The following is a 24,614-nucleotide window of genomic DNA, read 5'->3' as shown; positions in this document are numbered from 1 at the left end:
TATCAGGCTTCTATTTCAAGTATCTATTTTATTCTGGGCATTTCAAAGAATAATGTGCATAGAACAGCATAAAGAAATGCAACTGTAGGTACAATTAACTAAAACTTACACCATCAACACCATCACAGGATCTCATGTGCAGCAGCAGCAGAGTAACAACCTTCTAAACCTTTCCAAGCTATATGTATTTGTTTTTGTCAAGGTCAAATAGCCATTACAAGCCTTAAAATCAGTAGTGCAACTTTTACAAGAGGCTCCATCTAGCACACACTGATGTGAAGCAACAATCTGAAGAGATCAATGTCATCCTGCTAGAAAGTAAATATTTTTATAACCACATCCATAGCAACCACAAAACTCTCCACCTCCCCAAAGTGATCCATAATGCTTGACTTGAGAAGCTGATTTAAAGCTCTGAGAAGGTATCACTAGCCATAATTTTTCTTGGCCATAAAAGTCCCAGGAAGATAAACGTAGCTTTTCTGGGCCATCATTTTACAGAAAAGAAACACTCAAAAGATATCTCTAGAAATTGCTATACTTGCTCATTTTGAAACCGTAAATCCTCCAGGGGGACTGGTGGTGCCACACTGTAGGAATCAGTATCAATTATTTTATATGATGTATTTTTACTTCAGTGTCAACCCAGGCAATTGACATCTCATTTTCTCATTTAAAGACTTAGTGTAACACCACTTACATCTTCTATACTACTTTGTCCACAAATGAATCTCAGTGCTCCTTACTAAGATCAGTACACATATTCCATGAATGGATGAGACATTCTGAGAAGTTAGAGAGATGCAGATAAATTAACTTGCAGAGTCAATGCATTTACTAGGGCCAGTAAATGCAAGTTTCTGGAGTCAGAAGCCTCTGCCCTGTCCAGCAAGCAGCACTACTTCTGTATGTAAGTGCTTTGGACAGGCTTCCATGCACCAAAGTTATGTTTTATGCCAGTTTCCAAAGGCCTCTCAGAAACTCAGTGGCATTTTACATTTTGCTCTTTCCACTGAAATGAACTGACCCCACTTCTTTCCAAGTGAGTGGCAGGAAACCTTGCACCTGCTCTGGTCACGGAGGCAGACGTCGAAGGCAATGGAAATCTGTCAGCACCAGGTAATTTAGCCTACACTTCAGGCTGCACTTCTGAGCTCATTCATGCTAAATGTGTGCAGTGCTAGACCAAAAGGCATTACAGAATTAAGCTGAACCAGGTTTGGGTACATAACTCTATTACTGCTGAATAGGCACAGTCAGCCTCATCCCACATTTACACAGGCTCTAAAGCAGCTACATAAAGGATGGATAATATGTGATCCATCATAAAACTTGTCTTTATAAAGCTAACTCATTTTGAACACATTTGAAACAGCAGACTGAGTTAATAACAGACCAGTGCTTCACACGACTACAAAGAATCTCTTAGTAGGAACAGTTAGGCTGAATTTACTGTGCCAATACACCACAGTCTCAATGCAGATGTAGGCTGGTTACCAGCACACATGGAAATCCACAGAGCAGTTAATTCATCTTCCCAGTACGCAAGTTAGGGATGTGGGAGCAAAGCCTGATCAATATCCTTCAGCTGGAATATTTCATTTATGTGGTAACTTTCTGCTTTTCCATTCTCTTTAGTCAAAGAATAACACAGATTTGGCCTTTGCCTACAGAGCTCCAGTTTCAGAGCCAGGAGACACAGACTGCAGCCCTCTTGCTGCATACACATTGCTGACTGACAGCAGCAATATTCAAATATTTATGCAGCTCACAGTGCAAACTCTCAGAGCACCTAGCACCATTGTTTAATGCCCCTAGCTCAGCTATAACATGGACATGGGATCTGGCAGATGAGTAGCTGCACTGATAGCAGATATTACTAAAAACAGTCCTCTTCCCTGTCCATGTCACAGGTGTCCCAGAAAAGGGGCACCAGAAACAAAGGGATGCTCCTACCACAGCAGCTGTTCTTTAGAGCTCAGAGCCTAGACTGGAAAAGCTCTACCAGGCTGCAAACTCCTGCGACTGAATTACATGCTGATCTTATTTACAGGTTTGTAAATCCTTAGCAGAAGGATTGTGCTATAAGCTGGGGCATCAGTACTGAGGGTCAGAAATATCCTCAAGGGTCAATCAGTGAAGGCAAGACGCAACAATCAGAACAGGCTGATTTAGGGTACACAACTCCAATACTGCTGAATCTGCACAGCAATGATTGAAGTCATGTTCTGTTAAAGCACATTTTCTCTCTCAAAAAAAAAAAGAACATACCAAACTGGTGGAAAATGTTTAACCAAAACCCAATGCCATATATATATAAACTCACTATTTTATTTCAACAACTGGGGCTTTTTCAGCTAATTCCATATAAAGGTCTTCATTAATATATTTTTCTTTAATTTTACAGAAGAACAGCTATTCTAGCTGCTTTAAAATAAGTGGAGTTAAGAATTAAAAGTATTTCCTTAAAGGCACTATCTGTCAGTACTCTACTTTTGTAGGACCTGCCCTACACGTTTCAGCTTAATATCAGAACTGTTCTCTCAAATGCACCATTGCAAACCAGGAAAAGTTAATCTACATTACAGACTTTTATTAGCTCCTTGGATTTGGCCAGGAACTCCTCATCTTCACATTTTACAATTATTCCAGGAGTTAGGAATAGCTGAGAGGAAACAAAATCCCCCTAAAAAGCACCATCACTGTTTAGAATGGTAAGCTGCACAATACCACCTGTCAACACAAACTAGAAGGCACACTTCCAACAAAGAGTAAGCAAGAGCCTGTCCATGCCCTGTGGCCATGTAGCTCAATGTGAGTGCAGCTGATCCAGTATTCACAGCCAGGATGAATATATGGCATTCCAGCAGGGCTCGGGAAAAGCCTTGGGCATCTCTGTAACAATCTACAGTGGGATCACTCTTCAGATAAAGTACAAGAAAGGTACATAACTCTGTAGTAATTACTAACTGGAAAAGAGTGGAAAAGAAAGCAGCTATTATTTCAAAAACTTGTTTATTCACAGATCTACCACAGCTTTGACAGTGAAGGATCTCCTGTATTTAACAGCCATAACAAGCCTACAATCACCTATCTACTAGAGATCGACAGAATTCCCAAGGACACTGGCACACAGGGTACCAGCTGGGAGCAGGCTCTGACCTCACAGCCTCATCACTATTGGCCTGCACAGCAATCTGGCATCTCAGTGTGTATCCTCTCCCCAATGGCGCTGCTCCTGCCAGAGGTCCCACACCACACATCAGCCTGAAGCTTCGCCTGGTTATTTTAACTTTGAAGTCAGCAAAACCAACAGCCATTCCACTGCTCTGGTGAAACACAATGTTTTCAAGCCTTGAAAACGAATGTAATCTGATAAATTAATCCTTGAAGCTTCAACACAACAAAAAGTTCACACAAGGAACTCCAAAAGTTAATTGGGGCAGCCAGCTCTTTAAGACCCTTAACTACCCTTATTAATAGTGTAGATGAGTGGAATGAAACACATAATTTTTAAGAGGAGATGCTGAGTATCTGTTGCTCAGCACACTGAGGGCACACGGGCCTGCAGAGGGATCCCAGCGTCGTGCTGTTCACCGCCTACCACTAAGGCAAGTGACCGAATTTAGCACTGCCTGGCCCTCTGTATGTTCACTTATAGCTTATGGACTACCTGCAAAAAACAAATTCACTACCAAACCCAAAAGGCATCAGTTCATCTCCCACTCTGCACAGGTGTACCTAAGCAGTAAGAACGTAAGGAAATGGTTTTTATTGACCTAGGAAACAAAGATAAATTGTTTAATTAACTCTCACATCATGACTATTTATGTGCTATAAAGTGCAAAGCATACACAACCAATGGGGTTACAGAAAAGTCTCCAGAACTCAGTTCCCCGTCTGCCAAAACTCGTCTTTCCGCTACGGGACGTGATGATACCGCAGATACCACGGGAGGCTGAACATATCGCGTGTGCCCTGCGCTACTTTTCCAGCTCCCAGGCGGGACGTGTGTGCCCCCGCTGTAGAGCCGCTCTTGCTTCCTTGGCCTCGTCCTTCCCCCGCGCTTCACCTGCGGGCACGGACCCTGGGCAGCCGCACCGGGCGATGCGCTGAGGGACACCCTAATCCCTCACCCCAGTGCCGGCCGAGAGCTCGGCCGAGGCTCCCCCGCCCCTCCGCGCCCCCGGGGCACTCACAATCTCGGTCACCATGAGGAGCCCGGGCACGGTGCGCAGGAACTCCTTGTCGTAGGCGAGGGTGCTAGAGCTGGCCGACAGGTTGGCGGTGAAGGAGCTGCTGGTGGTGGTGACCGTGTGCGAGCGCGGGCGCGGCGGCTGCTCCTGAGGCGGCACGGGCGGCTCCATGGCCGGCGCGGCGTGGCGCGGCTGTCGCCGGACGGGCGGCGCGGAGGCACCGCCGCTCGCCGCTTTGTGTGGCCCCGGCGCCGCGGGCAGCCCCCTCCCGGGCGCGGGGGAGGAGGAGGGTGCTCGGCGCCCAGCCCTGGGCAGGGAGGCGGGTCCGGAGCGGGGCCGCCCGCCCCGGAGACCGCCCAGCCCTCCCGCCGCTGGCCCCGGGGCGGGACCCGGTGCTGCCGGTGCGAGGCATCCCCAGCGCTGGGGAACGAGGGTCAAAGCGGGTCCCCTCTCGAAACCATCTCCTGACCTCACGGGCTTTTAAACACTTGGGATCCCGTCTGCTTCCAGTGCGGCCGAGGAGCAAAGCTGAGCCACTGTTGTCTGTGCCACAGCCCTAGGGGCGAGCACGGTTTGGAGGGTCCAGCCTCATGCGCCGGCCGTCATCGTCCCTCCAGGCTGTCACCCCTGGCTCCACGGGCAGCAAAGGCTGGCAGGAGCCGTGCTGGTGCTGCAGGTGGCTGTCCCCACTGGCTGCCATCGCCTGGGAGAGGAACCGCCGCGAAGTGCCGCGGGCGGGGAACAAGAGTCTAGGAGCTAACACAGCCCTCCCAGAGCTGTAAATGGGGGTTTTGCTGGGGTCTGCCAAATAACCAAGAGACTGAACAACGAAAAAGACTTTAAAAGGCCATAAAAGTCACTGGAAATGTAAAGTATTAAGTCATTATTGACCTATACTACCTGGCAGTGTTGAGCTGTTCCTTAACCTGTATTTTTCAGTATTCCAGTCTGAACTGTCATTTAAAAATAAAAAAAATCCAAACATTTTTGGATCTTTTAAGAGCTTCTAAAGATATTTTCCGTTCAACAAAAACCATGGGGTTTCAACAATAAGCAAGCAGGTTATAGTTATTTTCAATGTTCAGGAACTCTAATTAGCAAAGGATTTTGTGGCCATTCAGTAAAAATGAAGTGTTTTCCACATGTCTGGTGGCTATTGTCCTTGAATTGTTTACTGCTGCTCTCCTACTGGATAACAAAGGCTGGATTTTGTAGTATTACCTTTCAGCAAGGGATTGAAGCAGTTGGGGAGGGAGGAGGAGGAGTATGGGAGAATTTCTCCCAGAAATACAGGAAACATGAATTACCCAAAGGAATTGTTCTTGTGCATTATTGTGCCTCCACTCACAGTGTAAGTGTGTCACAGTACAGGCTGCATGGGCTTCTTGGAATGTGTATCTTGGCTCAGCCACTGTGGAGCCTTCATGCTTTCTACATTCTGACTAGGAAAAGAAGTAAACTCTTGCTATCAAAATATGCAATTCGGTGAATATAAGTGTTTTAGATACTGGTGACTTTTTTATTTAAGATGGCAGAAGAAATGTGGCAGAGTTTTGCAAACATGGACTGCAGGTCATCAGAACATGATGCCTGTCACTTGACACGATAAGATATACAGATAGCATCTTTTTTTTTTTTAGGAAAAAAAAAGACCATTAATAAACCACACATTCAAACCACTGAACACAATTCCTTAATCATGAATTTTATACTTTTTGGCAAAACCGTAACTTTTTTTTTTTTTTTGGTGACCTTAACAGTATTATGTTTTTTTTTTTTTTTGTGTGTTCCTGTTTTATCTCTTTTTTTTATATAAGAGTTGATATTTTAAAGGAACAGAACACTGTGCACTGGTCTGTCTGGAGGCCTGATTCAACTGGCTTGCAAGTAAAAAGTGCTTTATCTGATTGTTCAGCACTGCCAAGGTTCCTTCCAATGCCAGAGCTACCTTTGCTACTGTGACTGTTTGTGAGCATCCATTGTAACAGCATCAATTTTCGTCTCTGAGAGATTCCTGTCTTTTCAGTTTTCTACCTAGAAGATCAGTAAGTAAAAGTGAGGAAATGTGGGACTAAAATTCATGCCACTATCAAAATTAACACTAATTTCAAAGTTGTTTGAGCCATTCACATCACTTTCCCTTTGAGGGCTGGTTTATTTTACACTGGATGCATATTCTCACCATGTTTCCAGGATGTTATTCACTGGTTTCAGTGTTCATGCATAATTCTAAAACTCTTTATTTATACCCTAAACTCTTGAGTGTCAGTGATGGTTTTCTTTCAGCCATCAGAATGAGAGCAATAAATTTCATTGCTTTTGGTCTGCACATCTGTTGTTTGAGCATGCCAGCTCCTGCAGGGGAGAAAAAAAAGTAAAATAAAAACACAGACAGGGAACCAATTGTTTTCTGCATCAGCTATATTAATATACTGTACACTTTCAATGTCTATTGTAGAAGTCTAGTATCATGATTAATTCAACAAGAACTGGAGGGCTACACTTGTGGGCAATTTCTCTGAACACTGGCTGCCACTCTGACTTCCCCGGTTAGCTTATTTTTCTCCAGTAAACATATTCAAAGAATGAGTTTCCCTAAAAACTCCAGAAGCTTTTCTGTATCTGATATTCCTGGAAGCAAATTTCATTCTTTAACCTGACAACATAATACTTGACATTTTGAATGTTAATTATGAGGCTCTAATTTTTTTGTTTTGCATCCTTGCACTGAGGGCTAGAACTGGAAAGCCTTCAGGGACCAGCTAAGCCTAGCTAGATTTTTTTACATGTAGATAGCATCAGAAACAGAATAATTGAATGCTGCTGCTTGAACAATCAACCTTTTATTACAGAACTACCAAGAGAGAATAAGGTGGCCCATTTTCTTTATTTTAAATTAACCTTTCAAGAGAAGAATCGGCAAGGCTTTTAAACACCAGTCAAAATTGTAACCTCTTGTGTGTCAACTGCTATAAGGAAGCAAACTCTGATTAGGGGAAAAAAATACGCAATTCGGTGAAGGTAAATGCTTTAGTAAAAGCAAAATAGTGGATAAAGGTATTATCAGGTTTCTCAGTAAAGGGATTATTCCTGAATGTCTCATTATCTAATTAAAAGAGTCTTCCATTTAAGCTAGTTTTGTTCTCAAATCCTGAGGTACCGGCATTTTTAACATTACTGATCGAGCTCTCTAGAACTACGTTCTTAGCAACAATCTGGCCAGCTGGAAGTGCTAATTAAAGTAGACTCACAGGTCCAAGGAGTGGAGCTGACTGGAATTTCCTGAACTGTTTTTCTGGTTTTGAAATAGATCTTCCCTTCCCCCTTCCCAAATCCTAGAATTTTCAAATGTCAAGCTCATTCAGACTTGTTTTTAGGTAAGTAAAACAGGCTAACATATAAAAGATGAGTGAAATTTTTCAGTGGTTATCAGCAGGTTTCAGTCCAAACAAGAACTTACTGTATTTAAACCACCTAGAAATGAACTAAGAAAGCTGAGGGAAATTATTCTGAAGAGAGCAAGAAAGGAACTGTACTTTCCATGAAACCCAGGTCTCGCACAAGGAGCAGGGACTTATGTCAGATGTCCAGGACAAATATTCTCACCCTTGACATCCTACTGTGCTAATAATCTGAGGATGAGATATTTTTAGTTAGCATTAAATCAAGAAATTATTGGAAATTTTCTAATGGCTTTTCAGAATTAGCAAAGTGTAGGCTTTGAGCTACAAAAGTATTCAAGTAAATAATTTATAACATATTTTACCCTTCAGCAGCTTACAACCATATGGAAAAGCTGATTTATACTAACCCAAACCAGAAATACTTGATTTGTACTTTGATAGTAACATGTGCCATAGGCACATGGTCAATCAAGGCAAATGCCTCTGTGTAGGAGTCCATATTTCACAAAGAAAAGATGGTTTTCATGACTGAGATACTTGGATCTTCCAATGTTGCTGCAACAGAGAGAGAATAGATGAGATGCATATATTTTCAAAATGGCCATTATTTGGCAAATCCATAGAGAATCTTTGTTTGTACATGGGGCTACTGAACACAAGGCTTGTTTTGTTTTGCAGCTTGGGCACCTAAAATTCATGAACATAAAATCAATACCAATTCAAACAACAATCAAAGTAATGACAGTGCATGAGATTTTATCAACAGATGCTCGTTACAACCCTAATGCTGGAAAAGGCAGGGTTTAGCTGTATATGTTCTGTACTCCTCTTATCACAAATATTTCTTTCTTTACATGAAGTTTACCTAAATTCTATGGACAAAGTCCTGACTGTAGATAGATACACAGTCATTTTACCTGCCAGAAAGCTGTCTTACAACATATTTGCCATACAGATAATTAACTCTGTGCTGGGAACAGTAACATACTGACTTCTAGATTTTATTTTTCAGTTTTGAAACCCACGACGCTAAGTAAACTGTGTGGTGATACAGACTGTGCTAAGAAAAGAAAGCACAGAGTACATAAGCCGTGTATTTTCTTTGCATTAGGCTTTCACCAGCTGTTTTATCTGCTCTGGGAATCTAAAGATCCCTCCCAGCCCTGCAACACAACTATGTCACAGATACTGTACTGAGGAAAAATTACTTCTTTCAGAGATGACTTGCACTTAGAACACACTGTCCCTGCACACTGAATATATGTGCTTAACTTCAGGGCAGAGAGCACAACTACTCAAATTAAAAAGAGTTTGTAGTGAGAAGTGTGAAGTCTAGGTACAAATCTCAGAACGGGAGTTGTGGTTTTCATGCTTAGGGGCCTCAGCTCCGTAGTGCACCTGCAAGAGCATGTCTGCATTTTATTTCCCAGGCTGCTTCCCAGCTGTTCTCAGCCCTCTTGCTCTCCAGCGAGCCTGCAAGCACAGCTCCAAGCACAGCTGGTGGCTGTGCCTTCTCACACCTGCAAATCAGAGGCCTCCCCAATACTCAAGAGTGTCTGGGGTCATGTTGTGTGAGGAAGGAGCTGATTCTGCCCCTGAGCATGTCCAGGCAGGCTCTCCCTGAGGCACACTCATAAATACTTTCATTAGGGTCAGCAGTCCGCCACAGACCTTTAAATATTATTATGGAGCAAACACATACTAGTGATTACATCACTGAGAATATAAACATTTCCACTGAAGACATGTGCATTTTCTACTTGCTAAGGGTGGTGCTTGCCTAAGTGTTTATGGAAATCGCAGCAGGTAATGTTTATACAGCACCCAAGCCCAGTGCAAAACAGCTGGCGGAAAATACCACCTTCAACAATTGTCAGTGCCATACTTGTTTTTAGATAATTAATGAAAGACTGTATAATTCTACCGTGGTTTCATCACAGCACCATCCAAGTTTAAGGAGAGAGTTCACAGCCAACTCAGTTTGCTTGCAGGCTTAAATAAAATAATAAACAGTCAGCTATGTTGTTCTGTTGTGGTTGGTACAACACCATGACACAGGCCTGAGACTTAAAGTGTCCCTTATCCCAAATTATGAGCCTGCTGTGTGTGTATACACACTGAGAGAAGACATGGATGGCAGGTAAAAACCTAACCAAATACTATGGCTAAAAGCTGAAACTAGACAGATTCAGACTGAAAAGAAATTGGTTTTGTTGTTGGGACTTTTTGAATGTATTTTTTTTAACATAGCATGATTAGCTATTTGAAGGATTTATTAAATAAAACATTAAACTCTCCATAATTTAAAATCTATAATTCCAAGCTATAGGTTTATTTGAAATGTACTCTTTACCAGACTTACATTGACAAATTTGGTGGTCTTTATTACACAGAACATGACAAGAGATAGCCCAAATGATTTGAGAAACCACAGAAATTAATTCCAATTATTTCCATAAAGTGTCAGCCTTGTTAACACTCTAGTCACCCAGCTGTACAGTACACATGCAGTACCAATGCCTGACACATCTCCTGGAGTGGCAGCAGAATAAAGGATCTCATGAATCTCACTCTGTCTGGACAATGAAAACTGGTAATGAAACTGCTGTACAGGGAGAATCAATTTTATGGAGATGGACTGCAAGGTTTAAGGGTGGAAAAATTCTCATCCAGAGAAAGTTAAGAAGCCAGTGGACTGACTGCAGGATCTGCAAAGAAAGGTGACAGCTGACAGGGGTGAGGTGCCAGAGTGAACATGCTCAGTCATAGGGGGCTGAAGCGCAGGAGAAGAGAACTGAGCCTGGCAGGACACTGACCTAAATCTTGGGGAACACGACAGTGGAAGGAGAAGGCAGAGAAGTGCAGGCAGATGTTTTACTGCTCCTCATACTGGTTGACACAGCCTTTCTGTTAGTATGGAGTACAGACATTTGACATCTATCCATTAACAGAAGAGGGAAATGTTAACAGAGGACACAGTACACCCATAGTGGCCTGAAATCTGCAACCAGCTGAGCAATATAGCATTGGTATTTTCAAATCAGCAGTTTATCTTTGCATCTAGACAAGTGCCAAAAAAACTTCTGTGCAACAAAGAACAAAATGACCCTGATGTTTGTATTCACAGAGCAGTCTTAGCCCTGAAACAAAACAAAAGCAAAGAAATAATTCTCCCTAGTACAAAATACAGTCAAGTTCAACTCAAAGCAGGACACAGAGGTGCAAGCACCAGTGTTTTAGAATATACAGAATACTGCTCAAGACTGTAAATCATCGGATGCTTTTAGAGCATTAGTTTTACAGATATGCAAAGAACCAGCATGCAAAGCTCCTGATAACTGGTAGGTCCTGTATCAGTGCATGACAAAATACCTGCAGTGATGCAAGGCACTTAATGAATCCTCCAGTTCTAGCTTCCCAAAAACATCCTTTGCAAGAGAAGTAGGTGTTTGAAGAAACAGGGGAGAGAGAAAAGTGTTTCTCTTACGATTGCATGTATTTACAGAGAACAGGGAATAGAGTGTGTTTTCTTCTGCTGGCCTAGTAAAACCTGCAGGGATTTTTAAATGAATCAGAAAGACAAATTTAGTTAAATTTCTCAATTCACTTAGTTTTCTATGAAAATTGCAGGATTTGGGCTGCGTGAGAACAGTGCATGTTGTGAGACTATAGGACTCAGGGGATGGATGATGGGCTGCCTTTTGGAGGGACTGGGATTTCCTCAGAACAAAGGCTTATTCCATTTATGCTATGTCTTGAGAAAGCTTATCCTGTCAAGTCATTTATCACCCTGCTAACTAGCTACTGAGCATGGATAATGCTTCTTCCCTAGATCAGTGAGGGAAAAGAGAATTTTAGAAGAAAGGAAGGTTTTCATTTGGGGATTTTAGGAGATTGGAGAAGAGCCGATAGGAGTTAGGATATCTAAGCTCTTTGAACTATGAGAAAAACATACCAGGAAGGATTTTTCTAACAGCTCACAGTGCAGCTAAAATAGTCTTTCTGCTGAGGGCATCCCTGGTATTTAAACTATGTGAACTGGCACAACCCTGTGGTTTGCAGTACTAGATTTGGAATAAGTAGAGGATGCTCTGTGATGGATGTTATTTACTGATATTGAGGTGAATGAAGTCCATCATATATTTGCAAATGTCTGGCTTAATGCTAACTATGAGACAATTATGATGCGAGATTTTTAATTATACGGATGTCCCCATACATCCCTACAATAAAAAGCTTCTTTTCCTATAAACTGATGTTGGCTCACCTTAATGATCAAGAAAAGTACAGACTCCATCGGTTGTGCTGGCTGCAGTGGGGGGTATTTGTAAGAGCAATCTATTCCATGTAGATCTTTCTACAGAGCGCATATCCCCAGTTTGCACTGTTCTTGGCATTTACAAGAATTTGGTATCTTCTGGTAACTGTCCTCTTTGTCATGTTCACCTGGAATTGACCAATCAGTTAAGACTATGAAGATGAGGATGTGATAGCTTAACCTTTATCTTCTCAGCACATCAGAAATCTGATTATATATATTTATACATACACACACAGAGACATACAAGAGCATGTCTCATAGATCCAGACAATTATTAAAAAAAACAACAGTGGTCACTAAATATATCAAATCTATGATGTTACAAAAGCACTGTGATTCTCTGAATGTACCAATCAAATAATTACTCACTTGCCATCCTCACAAGGATTCAATCAGAGGCCCAGGAAACAAGCTGTATTAGTGTCTGCAAATGAAGGTCATGCATCAGACTCTTGGGCTTTCTTTTTAAGTGATGCTATGATTGCTATTTCAGTGAAGGAGTAATCAGGGAAGTCATCATTTCATGATTCATTGTTCCAGCAGGCAGTGCAATGAAAAATATTGAAGTTAGCAATGATATATTTAAACCAGGTATTACTTTGATACCTTGGAAGCATTAAAAAAAAATGTGGGTATGGCACTTGGGGGCACAGTTACGTCGTGAAGATGGCAGTGCTGGGTTAACAGGTGGACTCAATGATCTTAGAGGTCTTGTCCAAACTAAATGATTCTATGATTTCTTGCGTGCAAGCATCCTTCTTGTACTAGACTACTTCTTTTATGGGCTGTCTGAAATTACTAGTGAAGGTTTTCTTCATGTAACTCACAAATAAGGGAAATATGAGTAAGTGGATTACATCAGTTCACCAGTGCTGAAATGCAGGATTTAACAAATTATCTTCATCAATAGCAATGAACAACACTGGGATACCTCAATGGGTATGTATCAAGATATGTATCTAACCAGCAGCTGATTTATAGGTGGCATCCTCCAGACTGCAAAAATACTCCAATATATAAAGCAACCCAGTGTAAGGCAACCAGTGATAAGAAAAAAAAAAACACATAGAAAAGGAAAAAAAATGCTGGTGAAGACACCTCTACTACAAGGATGAGTATTCCACAGTGTTTTTACAAAAGCTCAGAAAGGGAGCCATGAACAGGGGCCTCTCTAGGAGAGGGGAACAGAGTGTTTGTAGATCCTCAGTCTCCCTCATCTGAGTGTGAGCGATACAGTTCAAGTCCACCTCTGAATTTGGGAAAGTGAAGAAGAGGCAGGACTTGAAGGACTACACCCCCGTGTACTTGCTGTCTGTGGATCCCTGCCTTGAAAAAGGAACAACTATTTCCCAGTTATTCATTAATGTGATTGAAAATATTTTTTTAAGATAAGTGACAAAGAGAGGCATAGACTCTCCATAAGAGTTTCTACACAGAGTGTACTACACATGTGTACTACACAGAGAAACTACCTTTACCCTGTGTGTGTGGTAGTGAATCCCCTGACTTAAGTTGTTCCAAAAAAAGTCACCAATTCATTAAAATCAGTCAAGAATACTGGACTAAAGCAGATGCAGTAAGTTGTGTTAATTCAAAGGCAGCACATAAAATAAAAAAAAATGCCAACCCAAATCACCACCAACCCCAAACACTCTAAATCCATATTAAACTTAAGATCAGCTATTTCTTGAGATTTGCCTACTGGATTACAAGATATTTTACTAATCATCTCAAAACAGATAATTCCTTTGAAAGCAAAATAATCTTTCCAAAGCTGTCTAGCTACACAAATACTTGGAAATACGTATAACCAAGAAAACTGCATTGAATAGAGATAAATCATATGATAAGACTAATACTTCAGAACTGAAAACAGACTTGAAAATTAAACATTTTTCCTGCTCAAGTGTTGTCTGTGCATACAATTCCTTTTTTAAAATGTGAATTTAACACACAAAAGCAGGTAGCAGTCCCAGGGAATGATGTCACTGGTTCCTTAAGGTATGTCCAGTAAGGTCAGCAATCTGAGGAACTGCCTTCTAACAGTCCAGTTGAAATGCTTTTTTCCTGACTCAAGCAGGCTGCCTTGAATAGTTTAGATTCCTTGATCACTCACCATATGAACTTCTGTAACAATAAACCACATTCTAATTTTTAGTGATGCATTCAAGGAGGACTCATGTGAAGCCTGGTTACCTGGTGCTGAGCTCCCAGTCATTAAAACATAATGAATTTTAAATCAGTCTAGTCTAACTCAGTAATTAACACAAGGTACCTTGAGCTGAGCTTCTCAGATGTTCCCATTCTGTTTCCTAAAATCTGTCTGTCCATGCACTCTGGGCCTCTACTTTCTGTCCCAACATTACAAGAACAGAGATGTTCAAACCTTCCAATATTTGCTCACTGTTCCTTGAATGCTCTCCTGATCCAGCCCACATGCTGACATGTCAGGTTCTAGCTAAACATGGCCATTTCACACTCATGCCTCTTCAAAAGTCATGTAACCACATCCACTACTCTTCACTTTAGGATTGATTACTGTAGCAATTAAAAAACAAACAAAACAAAAAAAAAAAAAAAAACCAAAAACAAAAACCAAAAAACCAAACAAAAAAAAAAAAAAAAACAAAAAAACACACACACACACACAAAAAAAAACCCCAAAAAACAAAAACAACCCAAAACAGTGATGCTGGCTTTGTGCTAGGGAAGACAGCTGGGGTACAACACACAAGCTCTCAGATGGAATGACACTAGGAAGATTTCCAGCCCACCTATATTAGATGAATAAAATCACATCTGGTGTCAGGAGTGTCCCTGGAGTGTTTTTGCTCAATTATTTTAATTTAACCTCCACCTCTGGTGACAACAGGGCAGAGCTGCTAGCAGCATTATACTTATTTGGTTTTAAGATTACATAAAAATGTTAATAGCCAGGGTTATGGCTACCTTGCCATTACCTAGGGCTCCCAATTCTAGCTCTGAATCTGCAATTGCAAAAGAGAAGGAAGATAATTCCCTCAGAAATTCAGGAAGAGCATTTTGAGGAGCTTTGCTTTGACGGCTTATCTCTGATTACTTAGTCAGTCCTAATCCTGCTATTCTGCTTAGCTTAGCTCTGAGAAAAATCACAACCTGATGAGAGGTAACCAACACTTCTGATTACTTCTCATTTGTAAAATACAGTATGTGCAACCTTGAAGAAGTTGCAAATATTTTTCTTGCCAGCCTTTCTCATAACCATCATCACATTTTCATGAACTCTCATGATCCCAGAGCAAAGTGAGTGAACTACATATTAGTTCTGTATAAGTTGTCTATAATGCATGAACAGCATATTTTTCTGATCATAGTTTTCCATTTCTTGCTTGTAGAAACAATACATGGAATGGAAAGCAAACTTCAACAGCAATGGTTTTATCTCTATGCATTTCGATAACACCAAGTGTGCTTATGAAATCTCTCTTCTACTTCAGCAACTGCTAAGTTCTCTGAGGAGACATTTTCCAGGTTTTAGTTTTGAAAGGAATGCTGTGCACTAAGCTGTTACCATGAAGCCATGCCTGGTACAGACTGACAGGCCAAAAGGGGCTTCAATCAACTCTTAACAGCTTTGTCTTCACTCTTTCTGTATTACAGGACTTGTTCTTGTATTACCATCTCTTGCACTGGTTAAAACTGACTTAGGCTCGTTCCTTATGTTCCAACAAATGCGGTACTTTGCATTCTGTTCCCTCTCTTCTCCACACATAGTAGATACAAGGTAACACTTAAAACAATTTACCTGTAGGGTTTGCAGTGCAACCCCATTCCACTCTAATCAGATTGCTTTCCGAAAGCTAATTGTACCTGCTAGCAAACACCTCTGCTGCTCTAGCCTTGCCCAGCCTTGTCAAGGCAACCACATTGTATTTTGGAAGAAAAGCCACACCTGGAAATTGTCATACCTGGAAACTGCACATTCCTCTGTCAAATGGTTTCAAGGAGCTGAATTACCAGTTTTTTAATGCATCTGTGAATAATGTTCATAATGGAGATAAAATTTCTGAGGGGGAAAATTATGTGAGTATAGTAACTAGGTAGATTACACCTAAGTGTAGGATACTCTGGCTCCAGAGCAGGAATACATTAGAACCAACATAAGCAGCTTTTGTTACAAAGCTTAAGCAGTAATGGGTTAAAGATCATTACTAGCAACCAAGATCTTGGTGTCATCACTTACTCTAGAGACTTAAAGCAGACTGAGCAACTGCACCAGGAAACACCACTAAGAAACAACTCCAGCTTCTGCTATTTTAAAGCAGTCAATATATGAATAAAGATGGCAGTAGCATAAGGATTAAACCCAAGAGTATGAAAGCTTGGAAGACTTTATTCCACTTAACCTTCCTGCTGGGCATCAAATGTAAGACAAGGCTAAATGCACATGGCAGCATGCTGATCCTCTTTTTCCATGCTGGTTAAAGCTCTGGGAGTAATGAAAGGTATTCCTTATCTATAGTAGCCTACAGTCTGAAAAAATGCAGATAAAGAAAACAGGAGAGTAAGACTAAACAAAGACAAGGGAAGACTGGCACGACCAAGCACTGCTGCAATTACCACCTAGCTTGAAGCTTGAAGAAAATTATGTTGATAACATCTACATTAAATTTTATAAAAGCCCAGAAACAACAAAATATCCAAAGCATCTCTGTCACATTCCACTGAAAATCTGCATAGTAAGTAGGAATTAGAAAAAAAAAAATTTGGTTTAAAAATACAACTAAAAATACTTCTATAAAACCTGGGCTTTAATCCAAAGCACAAGCACAGCCAAGGCTGGCTCTGCTCAGCAATCACAGTACAGAGCAGCTTGCTTTGTGCTCACTTTGCTTTCAAGTATTTAAAGCCTCCTAAAGCATGGATCACAATACATGTAGGTTTATTTCTCAATGCAACAATACAGGAAGTGAGTACCACAAAAAAAAAACCCCTGCATGTTTAAAAAAAAAAAAAGGCTTCACTGTCCTGAGCAGCTGTGATGCAAGTGCTTGTGTTTGATTTTGCATTTCAAATGCTAGTATTTAAAATGATGTAGATCAGGAATCCAGCCAGTGCTTGCTAACAGATTTGGCTTGCTTTCCAGCTCTCTCCAGCCTTTAAATAGCAAAAGAGCAAACTGAAAATCCCCAAGGCTGTACTTTCTGAGCCTTCAAACTGAAAGATACTCACCAAGTCCTCAAAACCACAAATCATACAGAAAAAGATCTATCATGCTGAGAGCTGAAGTATGGTTCTATGACGAGAATCTGGTTTATAATAAACCTGGATTTGGAGAAAGAAAGGGCAAACTAATTCAATTAATGTCACTATTACTTTCACCTGAACATGACATATGCACTATTCTTTACAAACACGGCATTTCAGAGCTTCAGGGACTGGAAGCATGGATGTGATACTGTTCCCCTGAAACAGTAGGAATGTTTTCTATTACCCAACCTGACTCATTGCCATCGCAGGCACGGAGGACAGGCTGGAAGAAATCTATGCACTAGCTTCACAGCCAGACAGCTTTAAATGGATAGACAGACATTAGCTAGTGCAAAGGCAGCTAAACATTAATCCTCTTGGTGGCCTTGCTAAAATCCTGTGCAAAATTCCCAGCACTTTACAAGGCTTATTTGTGCACACAAACATTCCAAAGCAAAGTAAGTAGGGGTTTATCTGTGTAGATGAGCATGGGGGAGCATGTACACACATCCACCTTCTGATACGAAGAACTCTTCTTAAGTGTCACTACAAAACAGCACATACAGGTGCAGCTACACAAAGATGAGAATGAAGCTGGAACAGGCACAAAGAAAAGCTGTAGGGTGAAGGACACTACATGACTCTCATTCAGGTGAGAAAAGGAAACAAGCAGTGTAGCAACAAACAGCAACGCTAACCTCAGAGCGCAGTGTGGGTTAGACTGAGCAGACTCTGGCAGCTACATCCACCTAAACAATCAGGACTGCTCACACAGGTCAGAGCGGTACTTTATTTATCATTCACTGATTCCTTCAGCATAACTTATAGGAAAAGTATATTTTTAAAATCAGTAATTCACAGAGTTTCTTACAGAAACTGTGTGAATCAGAAATTCACACAGAAAATCAGAAGTTCACACAGAAACTTACAGAAATAATCAACAACTGGTTCCCAATGTCCCTACAACTACCCTTTAGTAAACCTAAAACAAATACTGTAACAGGTAAATGTAACAAATAAGTAAATTCAATTTAGACATGGGGAACTCTGACAGAGATACCATTATGCTGCGTGTCACCCTATTGTTCTCCTCTTAAAATCTAGTTCTGGAATTATTTTCGGTAAGAGCAGGATTACACTGACAGATCAAGAGTATCTCAAAGTCCTTACCCAAAGCAGGGCTCTAAAATCAAGTTAGAACAGACTGAGAGTGAACCATGTTTCACTTAACCTGAATGCCAAACACCTCTCCTTTGCACATGCTGGGATTGAAGGCAGATGCTCTTCTCATCCATTATTCAAAATGGAAGTGTTACCTTTTAGTGCTCAGATTTCTATCAGCTCATGGCAAATCACAAGAGAAAAATCCACACAGCCAGGAGACAGGCAGAAACAAAACAGTTTTACGCTTTCTAATAATATGACGTGCCATGTGTTCCAGGACATTTTATTTCAGCATTATCCCATTTCACTGCTGTGAAATCTATGCAATTCATTCATATGACTCCAGGCTTACAATGAAGTCCAGGTTGGGAGCATTATGAAGAACTATCAGCACAGGCCACTGGACACTGACTTCTTGTCTGCCGTGTTTCTTGTACAGCCTGGCTGTTATTTGCAGTCAGACAATGAGACACCCAGCCTGTTCGCACTGATTTAGTGAGAAAGCACCACCCCTTCAGAAGATACATAAAACAAAGGTGTCCATCCTAATTCGCTTGTGATGGGTTTTTACTTTGCTGTTGACTCAGGCTAATTAGAATTTAAGCCATTTTGGATGGTATGTTTGAGATACTTACATATTTATTCTATTGACTGATTTCTGCACTCTTAAAATAAATATAATTTGAGGTAAAAGTACCACAAGAAATGACCTAATGGCTAAAATTCCATCTTAAAATTAGGAATAAAATGCAACCAGGCAGATTTGCTAGGCAACCATCTTTACTCCTCTCAGTATCCCTATGTGTAAATGATGGATTAAGACATTGCTCTCATTTTATTAACTGCTCTGAGGCTTTCAGTAGACAATGCATTATTCTGGTCACCAAGAAAACCATACTTGTTTTACAGTATGATGTCCCACACTAAGTAGCAGACCTTTCTTTCTCTGGATAAACACTTGTGACACCTCCCACCCCTTTGGCTGATGTACAAACTGACAAAACTGAGCACAATGTGCTCTTGTTACTTCCCAAAGTCTTTCAACTTCAACATCCAACAGAAACAAACATTGTTGGGTACACAGTACAGTGATACTGAAAGATCTCACTGACCATACTGTCCAACAGCTGAGGTAGTGGCTGTTGCCATGTACTTAGGAAGGGTCTTCGATGACAGGTGCCTTGGGTGGAGGTTATAATATGTTGGGAACTTTATACCAAGGTCCTTCCCTCAATTCCAGTGGATCTACAACACATCCATCTCCTAAATACAAGGAACACACTGTAGGACAGGTGCAGTCATACAGGAACCTCGGGAAATTCAGAAATGGTTAGAAGAGTAACTCCAGAGCGGGTGGAATCAGCCACTTACCGACCAGTGCCCTCCAGTGGCTCCCACAGCAACTGGAGGAACTGAAGACAAGAACTCGTTTTCAGAGTTCAAAAACAACACAATTGTATCCCTAATGGAAAGAAAGAAAATGCTGACATCTGGACACCAAATAGCTCTTTTTAAAATTTATGCTCTTGCATAGCAATCTCATATCTGCTATCATTACATACCACAACCAGAAAAACCTACATTCCATCAAGTGAATAAAATATTAATTGCAAGACTTGTAAAATGAGACAACAGAAACCAAAGTGATTCCCAAGACAAAAATGTTTATTTGTACTAACTCTTCAAACAGGTATACATTCAACATCTCTAAACAAAATCAGTACATATGATGAGGGCAAGTTGAGAATGTAATCAGTACATATGATGAGGGCATTAGAATGTAATGTCTTCCTTAGCATTAAAGTTCATAAACCAAGAATTAACTACAAATTTATGACCCCCTTACACAGGGATTAATGATTTCAGTAAAATATCCCAGTACTAGGCAAAACAGAGTGTTTGCAGAGCAGGCTCATTCAGTTCCAGTACCATGTCACAGTCTTTTAATGAACAGTAAATATTAGTGGGGAGAAAAATACATAGTGCAAAGCTGAGTGTTCTCCAGCACTGAAAAGCAAATGCAAATAGTGAACTATCAATAGAAATTTAAATAAACTATTTTAGTTATTTTAGTTACTGAAACCTCATTTTTTGTCTGAAAAAAAAAATTGTAACAGACTGGAGGAAAGAATTCCATAAAAACTTTTTCTCTGGATTTGCCTTAGAATATAAGCTTCTCTACAAAACAAGAACTATTAAGATTTGAGATTTCAGTGGTAGAAGTAGTATTGGAATAATAAAGAAATAATTTAAAAATATATATTAATTTACCACATTTAGCTCATATAGCCCTTTATGTATCTTACAAAATGCTACTGTCCTACATACTGCATGTAAAAAAAAGTTTATATATAATGTATATGTACACATACAAAGCAAAAGCCACCAATTTGGTATTAAAAAACCAGAAAATAAACAAAGCATAAGCAAACAGTTATGCAGTAATGAAAGTTATGCAGTAATGAGGAGTGTATGCTCCATGTGTGCGTTAGCATAACAGTGCTTCCAACCTCTTAAATATCCTCTTAAACATCTACGCAGAGTGCTTGCTCCAAGTCAGCTCTACCAGTGATGTTCCCAACTGCCAAAAATGTCTGATGTCACTTAACTTCCAGCCATCTCTAGTGTTTAGCACTAAATCAGAAGTAAGGCAAAATAACTTTTCACATCCCTGAATATCTGAGGACATTCATGAGATCTTCCAAATATTAATTCAAAATACAGGAGCACAAAAAAATGGTATCCCTTAGTGGAAGGGTCTTCCTGTCTACACAAAGTTGCCCCAATTCCTTATTCAGATTCCTTATTTCAGAGTAATCCAGGCTATGTAAGTATGACAATTACTCCCAGGCATCCTCTTTGCTTTAGCAAATTTTGAATGACAACCTAAAGTTTCAGGATGGGTGAGTGCTCATGTTTTCTGGTCTAAAACCTTCACTCAGAACAGTGAACAACAGTTCTGATACTGCTCAGATGTTAGGCATGGATATTCAGAGCAGATGGGCAGTCTTGTTCTATAAATTCTAAAGCCAACCCTTGTCTCCCAGATGGAAGGAGTCCACTCTTAATGTGCCTAGCATATATTTCACCAAAAAAACCTCACATTTTAGTATACAAGAAAAGCAAAACAGATTTTACTTATCTATCTTCTCTTGCATCAATCTTAGAAAAATCTAAAAGGACCAACCAAACCAACGTCCCCCCTTAAACTTCATAAAATCACAAATTTTCCAATAACAAATAAAATGAACCTCTCTCATAAAACAAGGGTTCCTGAAAAAAACCTAATTGAGATCCCTGGGGAATAAAAGAGATGGATGCCTTAGAGAAGCTTTCTGGGAGATTAGTTGTAAAGGATTTGATCCAGCACCCATGAAAGTTTTGTCCAGTGAAAGAGTAACTCCAGAGCTGGGAAGGCTGGATCAGGACTACAGCCCAGTGGGGACATGCCAGTGACTGGCAGGCACTGAAATGAATGTAGTCATCATACTGGCACACAACCCTTGACAACACAAGCTGTGTTGTACCAGGGAATTCCCCTGACATTCCTTGGAGTGTTGTGTGGAGCCCAACACTTTGCACCTAAGCTAAAAACACAGCAGAACAACTTGGAGCAGTGGATACCCAAGGCTATTCTTCAGCACCCAACCAACAATAGCAGTGAAGAACAACCACAGGTAAAACAATAAAATTAACTGTAGGCTCTAGGGTTCAGAACCCCTAGGTCAACACCTCTGGCTTGCTTTGGGGAATTGGATTCTAGAAGAGCCTAACAAAGAGGAATAGTAAGGGAGAAATGGAGAAATGCAAAAATGCAAGGATTAGAAAACAGAAGGGAGGCAATGATCCCCCTCTAGAATATTCCCTTTAAAACAGTGTAATTAAAAACTTTAAATTCACTTAGAAATTGTTTTTAAAGTAGCTTGACAATTTCAATGACTTTCAAAAATCAAAATATTCTTCACTAGAGTTCATTGAAATATTCCTGTAGCCCCCCGAATAACTGCTACAACTTGTTTTGCATTAACATTGCTTAAATTAATATAGTCATAAGCATGCAAAATGTTAATATTTAATTGTGCATACAGAATAAACCAAAGTTCTAACAGATTCCTAATATTTCAAGATTACACACTTGATTCAGCCTCAGATCAAAACCACTGTGATTCTTCCCAGAGTGCCAGTGGATTTTGGACTAGGCTTTAATAGGAGACAACAAAGCATGGTGTTTCATGGTGTAGGAGCAAACTCAAAGTACACTTGTGTATATATACACACCAGGCATGTAGTGCAACTTTTGTATTGTGTATCTTAGAAGAGTTGCATGTTAGCCAGTAAAAGGACAATGACCAAGCCAACACCACGTGCTGTGTCGAACCAGGCTGGGGAACAAACACCGATACCTGTTCAGAGACATTCATGCTGTTCCTGTTGCCTAGGAGCAGCTTTGAACAAAGCTTAATGACAGCCACATCCACTTGAACCCAGACACGAATTCGAAAGGCAGAAAGCTGCATTAGTACAACAGCCTGATGGATTTTACATGTGCTCTGGATGATTTTGAAGGCAGGATATTATCTCTTTAACAGGTCTCCCTTCATAGCAGATTTGATACACAGCTGTGAAGAGAGGAAACCTGAGGAAAGAGGGTGGGGAAAGTGAGCACAGTGTAAATTTATTCTGCAACATTTTCTTAACTGAAAGAAATATAAAGGGGTGGGGAGAGGGAGAGGGAAAAGGGAGAGGTGGAAAAAATTATTTCTTTTTTCTATTTGTCAGGTGCAAATGCTGGGCTCAAAAGCAGGGCAAAACTACAGAACCTGCACGTATCTCTGAAATAGAGTGACTCTCAGAAGCCTAGCTAGCTATAATGGAGCCTGAGACATCCATTATGTACAGCACAACCATAAAGTGATTTAAAAAATAAATTTAAAACATTTTTCCTGGCTGTTCTTACAGCAGTACCCATCTGTGGTTAAAGAGGATGACTGGCACATCCGTTATGCAGTACCAGGGAATTCCCCTGACATTCCCCTCAGCAATAACTTGATAATATAGAATATGACAAAAAAAGACCCAGGAAGACATTGAAGGTCAAGTTTTTAATAAGAACTAAAAATTAAACATGGATTTTGAAATACAAAATTCCACATCTACTTTTTTTCTTTTTTTTTTTAGATTGGTCACATCTCCAAAAACCTCCAAATTATTCAGGCTTCTCTGATAATCTGAAGGTTTGTTACAACCAAGATGCTTTACAGAAATTTCTATTTGCTTTCTGTCCATCCCAGACAGTAACAGCCAGTTCAATTTTCATATAAAGCATGGTAAATTTTAGGGGTTGATCTGTTCATCAAGTACATATACCACTTCAGCATGGCTTTTTATATTGATGAATTTTAACCAATGGAAATAAAAAATAAGGGTCATTGGAGATGGTGAAATAGTTAATTTCTGAGCGATTCAGAACACATTTGGACTAGGACTTTCTCCTCAGGAAATGTGTCCCACCAATCACTCTAAAGCTTTATCTGTAATGCCCATTTCAGTGTTGAGCAGTACTGAGCACCATGTATGATGGCCTATACATTCTGCTGTCACGTATTACATTGCAGTAACGCTGCTATCAGCACATCGCCCCAAACGAAACCAACTTGAGTTTTGTTTCTACTTCATTGATGGAAAAAAAAAATATCATATAGCCACATAGCTGCTCTCTCAAATCCAATGCTAAACTGCTCAGATTGCAAAACCCTTACTAGGAAATCTGCAGAAAAAATTTACACAATGACTTCTGCATTTCTTAACAAACCTCACTTACCACTCACTTTGCATGATGTACTGGGTTGAAGGGGCGTTACATTTGCTGTTGCCCTAAAAGCTCACATGTAGGCACTAACAAAATTTGCTATGACCATGTGAGAGGTGGCCACAAAACAGGTGAACCTTCTGAAGCAAAAGCAGGTTTCCCACAGGTTTAGGTACCGTACTGGCAGTTACTTCTCAGCGAAGAAGCACCACTACTACAAACCACAACCTGATATCTAAGACCTGCTGCTTATCCCAGAGAACATTACTGTGCACAGGTCTGCCACACTTCACGTCGAGAAAGCTGTACCAAGGCTGACTGCAGGCTCAGGGCCAGCAAACTCCAAATGCATCTTAGGCCTGAGCACATCAAGAGAGCAAGGACTACAACTGTTGAAAAAAAAGTAACTGCACCACGAGTATCAACAGGCATCAGCCCTGTTACCAAAGCTCTTCTGAACTTTGACTTTTGTACACTTCTACGTAGCCTTG

At 40.5% G+C, this 24,614-nt stretch overlaps 2 protein-coding genes across 4 annotated transcripts in view; both read right to left on the bottom strand.

The window, feature by feature from the left end:
* The window catches only part of CMTM8 (CKLF like MARVEL transmembrane domain containing 8), a 35,882-nt gene extending 31,470 nt beyond the window's left edge, over positions 1-4,412 (bottom strand). Inside the window, exon 1 of the mRNA XM_053952850.1 lies at positions 4,200-4,412. Coding sequence (XP_053808825.1) covers positions 4,200-4,367 — 168 coding nt within the window. The 5' untranslated portion in view covers positions 4,368-4,412. The remainder of the gene's footprint in view (positions 1-4,199) is intronic.
* A 2,017-nt stretch (positions 4,413-6,429) lies between these two features.
* GPD1L (glycerol-3-phosphate dehydrogenase 1 like) overlaps positions 6,430-24,614 on the bottom strand; it is a 39,620-nt gene continuing 21,435 nt past the window's right edge. For 2 of the 3 annotated variants that reach the window (XM_053953251.1, XM_053953258.1), the window contains exon 8: positions 20,092-22,950. In XM_053953251.1, the coding sequence (XP_053809226.1) occupies positions 22,854-22,950 (97 nt within the window). In that variant the 3' untranslated portion in view covers positions 20,092-22,853. Of the gene's footprint in view, positions 6,552-20,091; positions 22,951-24,614 lie in introns of those variants that run through there. The other variant, XM_053953255.1, reaches the window with a different exon arrangement.

This window comes from Vidua chalybeata, chromosome 1, assembly GCF_026979565.1.
Source record: "Vidua chalybeata isolate OUT-0048 chromosome 1, bVidCha1 merged haplotype, whole genome shotgun sequence".
NCBI classification, from domain to species: domain Eukaryota; kingdom Metazoa; phylum Chordata; class Aves; order Passeriformes; family Viduidae; genus Vidua; species Vidua chalybeata.
The sequence above is the reverse complement of the archived record's forward strand: the minus strand, read 5'-3'. Positions and strand labels throughout refer to the sequence as shown.